The 13,142-nt window shown below is 26.9% G+C and overlaps 2 protein-coding genes across 3 annotated transcripts in view; both read left to right on the top strand.

Annotated features, from left to right (window-relative positions):
- Positions 1 to 13,142, top strand: part of LOC107165238 (FMRFamide receptor) — a 153,012-nt gene that overhangs the window by 17,892 nt on the left and 121,978 nt on the right. The gene's annotated exons all lie outside the window — the stretch shown is intronic.
- Positions 7,550 to 8,044, top strand: LOC149056323 (uncharacterized). Its single transcript, XM_089227056.1, has one exon. The coding sequence runs from the start codon at positions 7,550 to 7,552 to the stop codon at positions 8,042 to 8,044; it is 495 nt and encodes a 164-aa protein (XP_089083182.1).

Below are 13,142 nucleotides of genomic sequence, written 5' to 3'. Positions count from 1 at the left end.
GGCATGACTATATCATGATTTTCTCATGGTGCTGACATAAAATAATATATTTGGTATTCTATAATTATGGTAAAATAAATAAATAAATAAATACATTTTTTAACAAATAATTAAATAATATGAACAAAGGATTTATTATTAGGTGAAATTAGATTTCATGTACATCTGAAACGTTTTGAGAAATTTAAGTATTAGTATATTACATTTTACTCAAGAACAACAACGAAAAGAAATTTATTTAAGGAATTTAATTGATCTAACTTATAAACCATACACCTAGATAATTTAGTAATGGTATAGTTTTTTACCTTGGTACATATAATGGTATTATTGCTTTTAATTTAGTTTATTGTGCACATAGTATTAATATATATGGACATATTACAGTCGAGTCACAATGGTCTCATATGTACACCTCATTAGATTAGTTCGAATTGAGTTCAAATAAGAAAGTTAAAAAAAAATTCTCATTTTACAGACTAAAGATAGTTACACAATATGTCAAAATTTTACAATTGTAGAGTATCGATTGTGAAATAAACATTGTACTCAATAATATAAGGCTTATTATCGTACGGAATTCGGGAATTAAACAGTTCAATAAATGGGTCTGAACTGTAAAATACTCCCAGATAAATAATATTCCAAAACTAATTTCTTTGTAATTAAAAGTTGTCTGCGTGATTTTGATAGACAAGAAGGTCAAAAAATGTTCTGTCATTTGACGACTATGCATTTTATTTTCTGAAAACCCACTTAAGAAAATTGTTTTTTATAATGTTCCAGTAAAAAAAAAATAAGTCGTTCATTTTACAGCTGATAATAAACTGTACAGATGATTACATATTTCACAATTTGTATAATATAATATGTGAAATTCACATAATTTGGAAATGTGTTTTTTGGGATACAAAACGTAACACTCGTACTTTTATGTCAAATGTCTTTCGGCCCGAAAGTATATCATGAACATGTTTCAACAGATCATCAACTTTGTTAAATTTAATTTTGAAAATCCATCCTTAAAAAAAAAAAAAAAAACAATTGTTTCATTAAATAATATTGCATGTACTAAAACTGATTATAGTATGATAAGTACATTTTTTATTTAATTGGTGTACCCGAAACAAATATAAGTACAAACTTGAAAAATAGATTATATTACGCCGTTGAAATTGACAACAAATCTAAATGTAAGTGTTGTATTTCGGATACAAAGCATGACCAAACAGAAAATGTCAATAAATTTATCACATATAACTAATGACAAATCAATTTATAAATTTCAGTTAATTCAGATAATTAAATAAATGGTGACATGGTACTACTATGCTACCACCCCTTTAATTGCTTTTAAAAATATTATAATATATTATAATCCTGGTTTTTTCAAACATATTATTAAATTAGTTTTCAATATTTATGCGATATTATATTTTTAATTTTTCATAGAAATTATGTGACTTAAAAGTTTTTATTATTTTGGTTTTCATAATCATCTAGAAGAATGTGAAAATTATTTTAAGTTTGTTCAATAGTTTTCAATATACCTTATAGTTTAATTGATTTAAATAATATATGAACGTAATCTAAGAAGAGTCCGATTATTTGTCTTGATTATTTCAGCGTGTTAACAACGATAAAATTTTAAAAATATTATAATATTTACAGTACTCAGTATGGATCTAAAAATTCTTTCACCATACGCTGTACTATTAAAGTGTGAAAATCACGAAATGCATTTTTTCTGGTACAAATTGAAATTCAAGTGTTGTTAAGAACTTCAATGTTAAAGTATTATTAATAGTGAATAATTTATTATGTTTTAATATTACAATAGTTTATGTTACATTCTATGACATCAAATGTTTTATAGATGGATATTATTAAATTATTCGTTTAATTAGGTAATATTACAATAAAATATGTCATATTAAGTAGGTATGAATACAATTTTTTTTGAGTAAAAATTGGAAAAAAAAATAGACACGTACAATTTTATATTTTTTAATTGCTAGAACTATTAATAAAAAATGAAAGCGGTTGTTTGTCATGCACTATATTATTATGCATTTTGATGTTTTCAATATTTAGTTTAGTAATTAAAGTACTCTTACAGTATTACAAATATTACGTTGTATATATCATAATCCTTTGAAAACGGCAAAAACAAAAATATCTGTCTCAAAACATAAAATCTTAGACAAATAACAATATGCTATCCACAGTTCCGTTTATTCTATTGTCTTAAATTCGAAGTTCAGCGCTCTGGGCTTTCACGTTTTCGGTTAACGTAATATTTAATTGTGTTATTGTTATAATAATTGGTAAGTACAGCTGCAATAACACCATGACAAGTGTCGTAAGCGATTTTGAACCTAAATATTGTTTTCATTTTTGAGTGATAAACTCGTTCATTAATACTATTATTTATTATTTCGAAAACAAAATTTGTTATTTGCAAAGATTATCGGATTGATATTATGAATTGATACCATGAAATCATCTTACAAGCATGTGATAGCATTTTTTTTAAAATTTTTTTTTTGCGATTTTATTATATCCTATTTTAATAGAAAACGATGATTTCAGAATACCAAAACATTATTGAAATGGTATTGTGATTGTATCGTGTAATTAAAAAAAAAAAAGTAAATAAACAAGCGTTATCGTCTTATGATGAGTAGACTATATTTATAGTATACACATGTATTTAGGTTTATTATAATAAATACATTTACAAGTTTTTGACAGAATTATATAATAATATATAATAATGTTCTTTTGAGCTCATCACATTTTATAATTAATTGCATTATCTACAGAAAGAGAAGATAAACAAAAAGAAGTGACAAGTAGGTATTGCTTTGCTGTACCTACTGTTATAGGTGTTTAGTATACCTCATAACAATTTAGTAGGCTATTGTAAGAAATGTGTTAAATTTTAGTTCATGATGAATCTTTGTAAAATCAAAAACAATACTGGATCGAGAAGGTCTGTCAGCTTAAATTACCAAGTTTAACTATATATTTATATTTATATATAGTATTAATTTAATTTTATATTAGAAGTTGATATGGTAGGTTGAGTTATTTGTTACCTAAAACATCGCTAAGTTATTTTAGCATCAATAATTATTTTATAAGTATAATATATTGAAAAATAATTAGTCATTGTTGTAAACTTTCATATCATTACCGGGTTTACTATATAACTGTGTAAATAGGTTCGCCGTATAAATAAGTAATGGCTTAAAACTAACTTAACATTTTGAGAATTTCATTGTGTACATTAAATATAATAATAATAATATACGTAAAAATTTCAAGCTCACAACAATAATCTTTTTGAACTAATGCTTATAACTACTATAACCATAGTTATTCTCCGTTAATATATCGAATTTCAACTTCAAATCTTGATCAAATAAAAAGGTTTAAAATTATTTTTTAAGAATTTAAGAGTCAGTAAGTACAAATTATGAAGAAACTTTTATTACTTTTTAAAGTCTTAGCTTTAAAAATTCGACCAACAAAAAAATTTAATTTTTCTTATTTCAACTAAAAAAATATTGTCTATATAATATATTTTTATATTTTTAAATATCTTACTATACCACAAAAATATCAAGAATGTAATTTGAAATTTGTATGTCCAATAAATTCTAACATAAATATTTGGAAAAAATTCAAGTCTCTAGTGCTCCCTAAATTATTAGTTTTTGAATTACAAAAAAAATTGATATCGCGTAAAAATTTCTGTTTTCTTTTCCTTCCCCTCGTTATTTTGAATAGTATTAACAAATTTTGTATCTTTCATGGGATCAATTTGATAGATAAATATTGTTGTTGATTATATTCTGATGTTTTGGTTATTCATAACTCTTACTTGAGTTATGACAAATTATCATATCTACAACATATTATTATAATATTCACGCACAGTCAGACACAATAAGTGTTTTTTTTTTGCCCTCGTCGCATTGTACAAAAGTGTGCTTACGTGTATGGTTGTATTTTGCGTGGCAATGTGGTACAAATAACTGGCTTAAATAATGGAACAGCCATTTCAATGATATCATATCGTGTATTTTATTTTTATTATGTATAGGTTATAAGTACCTAATTATATTCAGTCCGTGAATATAGAAAAAAATTTACGCACATTCCAATGAATTGAGTATTATGCTTAAAACATAAATTTATCTCCGGATATTATTTCATTTTTTCTACCCTACTAACGAAGAGGTCGACCATATCGTAACCTACTGTTAAAAAAAAAAAAAATTGCAAAAATTAATTAATGTCGTGTAGTTTAAGTGAAAATGTTCCTCGAAAAAAATACACACACACACGTGCGTACTGCTTACTGCTGAATTAATTATGAAATTGTAATTCCCTTACTATCTTGAAGGTTGACACTTCAATCTCAGTTAGTTTACTTTTTCATTGCACCGTTAATGATGATAGCTTAAATGATACCTAGCTTAACAATATTCTATCGACGTGTTTATTGATAGTAGGTATTTATCTATCTATCTATCTATCTATTTATAATAATTATGTATATAAATATATTATAATTGTGACAATATGCATAGTATTAAAATCACGATATTCATACTGCATATATAAGGAACCACTAAATAATAATAACATCTGAGTTGAGTATTTGCTGTACATTCCACATGCGCCACCACCATCGCTCTCTTTCAAAAGTCAAAAAGACGTTTATTTCACTTGATCCGGTAACCGCATGTTTATTTGAAAAGATCCCCGAATGTATTCAATCTTCGTTCAATGGATAAAAAAAAAAAACACCTATTCTAGTCGTCCGTACTGCTAAAGTAGTTCTACTTTATAATAATACTCTCACACAGTAAAATGGTATTCACACACGCACACACACACTCACACACACATGCATATGTATAATATTATAATATAGAAGGTCCAAAGCACATCGGTAGTTCACATTGAATACAACAGTTCCTCGACGTTTTAAGAGTACTTTTACCATGTTTGATTGTTTATGTTTTACGTGAACGGATCACCTATAATGTTTTATTATTCGTGTTTATATAACAATATATTTCGTCCACAATTTTATTTTTTCCCCGATAAACGCGTTGGTGTTTGTCATCTCAATGTGTGTATCGGTTTCTAATCGGATTCTAATCGGATATTGCAGATATATTATCATGTATGTATAATATATATATGTGTGTGTGTGTGTGTGTGCAATAATTCATACAACTAGATCATTTATTATTATCATCCGAACATCATATATAACTAAATCGTATTACATCTATGTCAGTGATGCTCAAACCCTCGTAGTTTTAAAATATTTAACCAGAAACACAATACATAATAACGAGGTAGATATATTATTATAATAATGTAACCGCACACTAGATCTTTATTTTTAACAGCCTTTAAATCACCAGATTCCAAAATATATATTATCACGAGTTACGTGACATTGAACGCGCTTTTACTTGTAACAAAATGATTTGTTTTTTCATTTTAACGGAAGCAAGATTTGTAGCTGTTAACATTCATCAGGAAAACCACGTAATGCAGATTTATGTAGATTTCAATAAATAATAAAAACATAATAAATAAATAAAACATAATTTTTGATTAAAAAAATTGAACCAAAATAAAACAAATAGTTATATTTAGACCAATATAAAAAAATCACATTTGTATGGCAGCCATACAGTCCAGTTACACGTTATTGTAATTGTGCAACGAAATTTTTCTACGTTTGACCAATATTTAATAGGTTTTTTTTTACTAGCCTTAATAACTTTAATGTTAATGAATTATAAATATTGATAGGAGTTAATATTATAGCACAATTGTATCATCCCTATAAACCCACATGTGAAAAATACCATAGGCACTGGCATTAGATATCGAGTTCTTGAGATTAAAAAAAAAAGTATAGGTAACAAAAAATATATTATCATAAAAATATTGTATTTTAAGTTATACATATTTATATTTCCCTAATAAACTGATCTGTATTTCAATTTAATTTAATCAACTAATTCATACACCATATAATTTATGGTATTTTCTCATAATATAATTGATTTCAATGTATTATAATATACAAATATCCATACAAATATTTTTTGTATTGGTATTTATAATATCAATGACAAATATTATTAGTTTAAAATTTTAAACAAGACAGTGTTAGAGTTTTAAAATATTAAATAAGATGGTTAAATAGTGAAAATAAAAACAATTTATGTTATACTTATTATAAATTAAATCTATAATTATGTGCCATGTGATGGTTGTAATACTGAATAACTAAATATAAAAATAAAAGAGGGTAAAGTATTTTGGTAATACGTTTGGTATCACCAAACGAAATAATAATTAAATGTAGATTTGACTTAGAGTGTCTACGATTTTAAAATATATTTGTTGAATTTAATGCACGTCGATGTTAGCCGTAAAATAGTGATTTAGTCGACTTAAAGTTTTAAACATAGTTTCTAATTTTTATTATTAAGAATTTACCAACAATATTTGTTTATCAGAGTCGCTTTGAATCTCGTTTCTTCCTAACACCATTTATTTTAAACTCGTAATATTAATAATTTATAAGTCATAATACCATATTATAATTTATAATATTTTACTGTATACGATTCGTATCCAACAAAGGATTACATGACATTTTTTAAGTAACACAACTACTATAAAATTTTTTTTTCTAAAATTGTGTTTTATTTTATAACATTTATAATATTTTAACATTATTGTGATTCGTATTATAATCATTTTTTTTTCAAAGACTTCAATCAATAAGTCTAGATAAATAGTATGTAAATATTACACATTTCTATTCATATATGTTGAATATACAGTAACATATAATATCACTTTAGTCACGTATCTCACTTATAGTTTATACAAAAAATATCAGAACAATAAAGACCATTATCAGTTCCTAAAGGCCAAGGCTTATCGTTGTAGCCATCCATGTCTGTCACATGTCGTCTTCTTAAGTTGTTGATCGTGAAACACATCCACTTTAAGATTTCTTCAAAAAAGGATTTATGTTGTCTTATTTTAGTTTTTTGTTATTTATTTTTACTTAACAATATTATGTTATCTTAATATCTCATACCTACGTATTATTATTAAGTAGAAACAACAATTATCTTGGACGTTAATCCTAAAATTAAATTTTGGTAAGAAAATAGTGTTATTGTTATAAGTTCAAGATAATCAGCTTTGATGAATAATTCATTCTAATTCGTATTAATAATCATCGTGGTCATTTTTTTTTTAAATTCTACTTTCAAGCTTAATAATATTATTGATTGATTAATAGTACTTTAAAAATGTTGGCCAACATATATCTTTTTGATATTGACCATATGTCTATCATAATTGGTCATCGGGCGCCTTATGATGATATTTTTGTCAATTTAGTAATTGATCATTAAATAAGTATTAAGTTTTTATTTCATTTACGGGAACAGAAGTGGAGGATAAGTCTATAGATAAGATATGGTAGATGAAGACAGATGACGCAGTTAACTACCCTGTAGAGCTCCTCAACATACTTAACCCTCCTGGTTTTCCAGCACATAAGATATTCCTTAAAATAAGAACTCTAATGATACTGTTACTAAATCTTCTTCCACCCAAACTCTGTAGTGGTACTAGATTGTGCATGAAAGGACTCCAAAACAATGTTATTGATGCAATAATAATTACAGGTTGTGCTCAAGAAGAATCAACGTTTATACCACGCATACCAATTATATCATCAATCTATCTATTCGAATTTAAAAGACAGCAATTGTTTGATATCAAGATATCTTTTGCAATGACCATAAATAAGTCGCAAGTTCAGTCGTTAAACATAGCAGGGATCAACTTGAATGATGACTGCTTTTCACATGGTCAATCCTATGTGACATTCTCCAGAGTTAGTTCATCTAGCAGCCTAATCATTTATGCTCCAAACGGAAAAACAACCAACGTGGTCTATAAAGAGGCGTTTTAATAGTAATAAAATAATAATAATAATATTCACAGCCTTTAAATATATGTTATCGATGAATCTAATAGTTATGTAACAATTAATATTTAATATACATAAACAAAAATGCATTCATGCGGAGTAACCCTCTCAGTAAAACACTTGATGACAGAATGCCAATCAAATGAAGAAGAAAGAGAAAAACTAAATATACCAATTACCAACCAACTTATACGAATCAATCGGACCCGACTGTCAACCCGAAAAAATCATGTCATTCCTCAGGACAACCAAAATAGATAAATACATTTAATTAGAATAAATATAGTCAACATTCCTTATTATTGTAATTAAATTGTCACCTAAAACATGTAAGTTTTAAGTAATAGCATAATGTAAATTATGTATAAATGACCCATGTCGCCGAAGCTATATAGATCAATAAAAAAAAAAAATGAATTATGAATTCCACGAAATACATATTAGCACTATTGATACAAATAAATTATACATTAACACACGGCTAACGGAAATGCCAATGAAGAAACTAATACACAGGCAACGCCGTGTCAGGACAGCTAGTAAAACATACTATGCATTACTATCACCTATATAATATTGAAAAATATATTGGTGTAGGTATAATTCGTATAAACTATTTCAAATAAATTTCGTTTCTTAACATAATTACTATGATTTAATATTTAAATTAAATTATTGTAATTTTAAAAAATATATTATTTTATTCCAAATAGTTTCTACTAAAGATACGCTGGAAACTACTTAAGTTTTAAATTTTTGGTATTTTATCTAAAGCTCGAAAGACATTAATATAACAAGTGAATGTTAGAAGACTTACAACTAAAATAAGTATAACAAATATAAATTGATTAGCAGTGAACTCAAATTAAATGAAGTAACGAATTTAAATCTTAAAATGAACAATTGTATTAATTAAAAGTTTTCGGTATTTTTTTTTTATATATCACTATAATAATAGTTATAATAATAATAATAATAATAATAATAATAAAAATAATAATAATAATGTTTTCGTAAGATATATTTTGTTCCAGTTATTTATTTATTTTTATGAGACTTCGTATAAATGAAATTATGTTAACAAAACGTGCTTAATAAAACAAAGTACCTGCAATGAATCAGACTAGAACTGTATCTCATATTCTTTTATTGAAAAATAAGGTGGTATGTCCGACTATGTTAGTATATTATATTGGCTGGATTATTGTTATCGATAAACACTAGGGTACGTGAGTACCACGACTATGGTACGGTTAACAGTATGTTATAAAAATGTGCAAATGTATGGGAGCGTTATTTCTGTTGGCATAATAATAACATTTTACCTGCAATATTACTGAAAAGTAGAAAAGAAAACGAAAAACGCCGCAAGTATAATAGCACACTACGCTCTACGCACCTACTAACTTACTATGTATAGGTACCCAAAGACGAATTTCCATTTGGCAATAGTTTCCGACCAACAAAAACGCACCGCACCTTCCTGAAAACGGTTAACCGATATCCGTTAGCCATTCACCGGATGTAAACACAAATGTAGCACGCCAAATATGCCTTAACGAAATAATCGATATTATAGTTTATGGTATTATTATATACTATATCAGCGCTGGTGTTTATGTATATGATATAGCAGGTACACCTTCAACTATTACGACTTGACATATCGTGCGCGTGCACCAACCGAAATCCACTCGTTTAAATCTCTTTACGGTCAACAAAGGGTTGACACCAAAATTATATTATTATAAATGCAAAAGGTGTGGAGGGTTTTCGACCGAGTGTACTTAGTAATGTGCGTATCCAGGATCTCTATAGTATATTTTTAATTTAAATTCGCCGACGTAATAATGAGCCTGAGAGGATTACAGCGTGTGCACTGTGCAGCCTCCATTCCCATCACCCCCGCCGCCGTCGTGACACCCACCAGGACCGACCACCCCTACCGACCGTATAACAAACTGCGGGGAAAACGAGCGGAATAAATAAAAAAAAAATCCACTCAATGTTATCTGTGTCACATCGTCTTCGCATCACCCCCCTTCAATCTCACAATCCTCCTTTAAATTGGGAAGAAGAGGAGGAAATTTTATTTTTCCATCGCATATTATTCACCACCGCCAACGCCGTCGAGAATCCCTAAGCCAATTAGTTCTTATCCATTTGATTTGATAGCCCGCACCGTGTGTTCAATACAAAATAGGTGTCTGAATAAAAACCAATTTGCATTGAAAAAACAGCGTATTTTTTTTAGCCAGTATAAACGTTTAAGCATTCAAAGCTGTTCAAAATATCCATTATATTATATTGTTAGAGTACCGCTACGACGCAAATAGTTTGATATTTTCAATTTTTCAACGGCAGTTTAAACCTCGCACCACGATATTAAATTAAAACGTCGTCATCGAATTACGTGTCCACACATTAATTCGACGGTTGTAAAAATCGATTAGAAATAAACTTGTTCTATATGATCATGAATATGTTGATAAATGATAATAATAATAATTTATTAAACAATTTGCGAGCCCTCTAAAAACCTAGTTACCGCACTCTTCAGTGCAGTACACTAACAACACGATTATATATATATATCATTATACTACAAGGCCTGTTTGTGCGCTATTCAACGGTACGTATAATAATAGAAAGGGATAGGTAATATCGGATTCCGATTAATTGCTTATAAGTGGACATAATTGACATTCAATTTTACTATTATACAACTTAGAAAGCACTGTTTCCGGACACGATGAAATACTGCTATTCTAAGATATTTAGTTTGTTTTTAAATCGTTTTCATGGATTTTCATTATAACATAAGGTGGATAAACCTCTACTGCTTTAATAATTATAATAGAACATTATCGGGTATAGTTTTCTTTAGTACCGTAATAATATGTAATAGGTATATAACTGAATTTGTGTTATAGGTTTCTGAAAATAAGATTATACATCATCCGTTGTGTCTCTAAATGTCCGTCTGTTGATCACAATCAAACAATTCATACATTTTTATATAAAGTTATATATTTATTGAAAGCATATAGTTGGTAAACTAGTTACTGTATCAGTAGTTCATAGTAGTTAGTAGTTAGTGCTATTATTCGAATTAAGATTTTACCGGTAAATCACGATTGAGCTTATAATTTTTTATGTAACGTTGCCGAACTCACGTTTATGAAATTTTGAAATTATTTTAAAGTATTATTACACCAAATATTAAGATAAAAACTTAAACAAGTCGAGAGCTGTGATTCGAGCCTAGCTTTAACGAAAATATTATTGAAAAAAAAACTGGAATTTAATATAAAATTGTTCGATCAATACTTAAATCGTACTTCTGAAAAAATGTATGCCAACTTGGAAACAGATACCATGGTATAACAATTTAATTTATTATTACTGTTAATTTTAAAACAGCGAGTATGAATATTTTATTATTTTTATTACTACTATTATTACAGGTAAATGTACAGATCTATGTAAATTCGATTATTATTTATTACGAAATAGTGTTATTTCTTAACTCGTACAATATTTTAAATTATTATTCTAATATTTAAAATGCATATTTTTTGTATAATGTAGTACAAAATCGAAAATGCTCAATCATATATGTTTTATTTTGTATTTTTATATCTTTTGATAAGCAGACGAATTCGCTCAATCGTGTCTTAAAAAAAATGTATTTTATGCTCATATGTGTTATAGCCGATTTACAACAGTTCTTTTTAAAATAAATATATATTAGTCAATAATAAAAAATATATAGAAATTTGATTATTTATTATAGATTCATATAAACTAATATTAAAAACATCGTTATTTAGTACTACCATATAAAAGTTTTACCAAATTCGTTTCAATTTGTGCATGTAATAATTATTATAGTTTATTCAGTTTATTGATTTGTATAAAAACACATTTAGAAACCGGAAATTTAGCAGTAAAATTTTCTAAGTGTTTACATTAACTCGATGTATTGTTATTTGTAGTACTAAACCTTTCTTAATGTAGGAAACGTTAATAATAATTATCGTGTGCGTACACAATATATTCGTTTCTAAATTCAAACAATCCAATTTATCGACAACCTAAATGGCGAAGTGTTGCTTACCCTCACGTGAAAATACGTGCAACTATGGTTGGATTACAGGCACGCCGTTTGATCGATCTTGTTTATAATTGTGTGTGTAATATTTTAGAATAATAATTACTCACGTATGTACGATTTCTTGGAGCTTACGAAATAAATTAGTATAATTTTGGAGAGGACACATTATATGGTCCATGTTTTCCATCCCATCAATGAAATTATTGTGATGACCATGAAAACTAATTTATACACTTAAAACTTATAGTAATAATATTTTGTTCAAGATGGATAATAGCGAATAATGTATTAGTTTGATATATGAAATCTTTAAATTGGCATATATGAAATTGATTAATCCGTTACGTTAACAGATCAGTAATTAAATTATTCTTAATTTATATATTTAAACAGTTTAAAGTTAGTGTGGTGATTAATATTAATTTCTAAGCATTTACAGAGCGTTATTGCACAATGCTGGTAACAGTTGCCACCAAATTGCTTATTTATAGATGGCGACATTTCATTGATATTTTTTTTAGTCTAATGGTATAAACTATAAGTCTGTAGTATAACATATTGGAAAAACATTTTTCATATTTAGGTATTAGCTGATAGCAGGTAAATTTGAATTAAAATAAACCTTGTATTATTCATAATAGTATTCTCATAATTTTAGATGGACATTATAAGCCCCATTTTTGTGTTTCATTCCATATAAAATAAATCTAAATATCTAAGTGAATTAAGTGCGGCTAATATAATAATTTTTCAGAGAAAAGGTATTATGTACGAGCATATATAATTGATTCTCAATATTTGAGTTTTAATTTTGAATATCAAATAAATGTGTATAGATTTAGTTTAATTCAATTCACGGAGATTAATAGTTTTATAGATTTCATTAGTATAGGAATATACTATGTTTATCAATAGTTTTTCTTGTATGAAAATAATAGTGTCATCTGTGAAACATAGTTTATT

The sequence above is a fragment of the Diuraphis noxia genome, unplaced genomic scaffold (genome assembly GCF_037042655.1).
Source record: "Diuraphis noxia isolate RWA-SAM2 unplaced genomic scaffold, SU_Dnox_SAM2 contig0004, whole genome shotgun sequence".
Taxonomy (NCBI): Eukaryota; Metazoa; Arthropoda; class Insecta; order Hemiptera; family Aphididae; genus Diuraphis; species Diuraphis noxia.
This window is presented reverse-complemented; position numbering and strand designations above follow the sequence as displayed.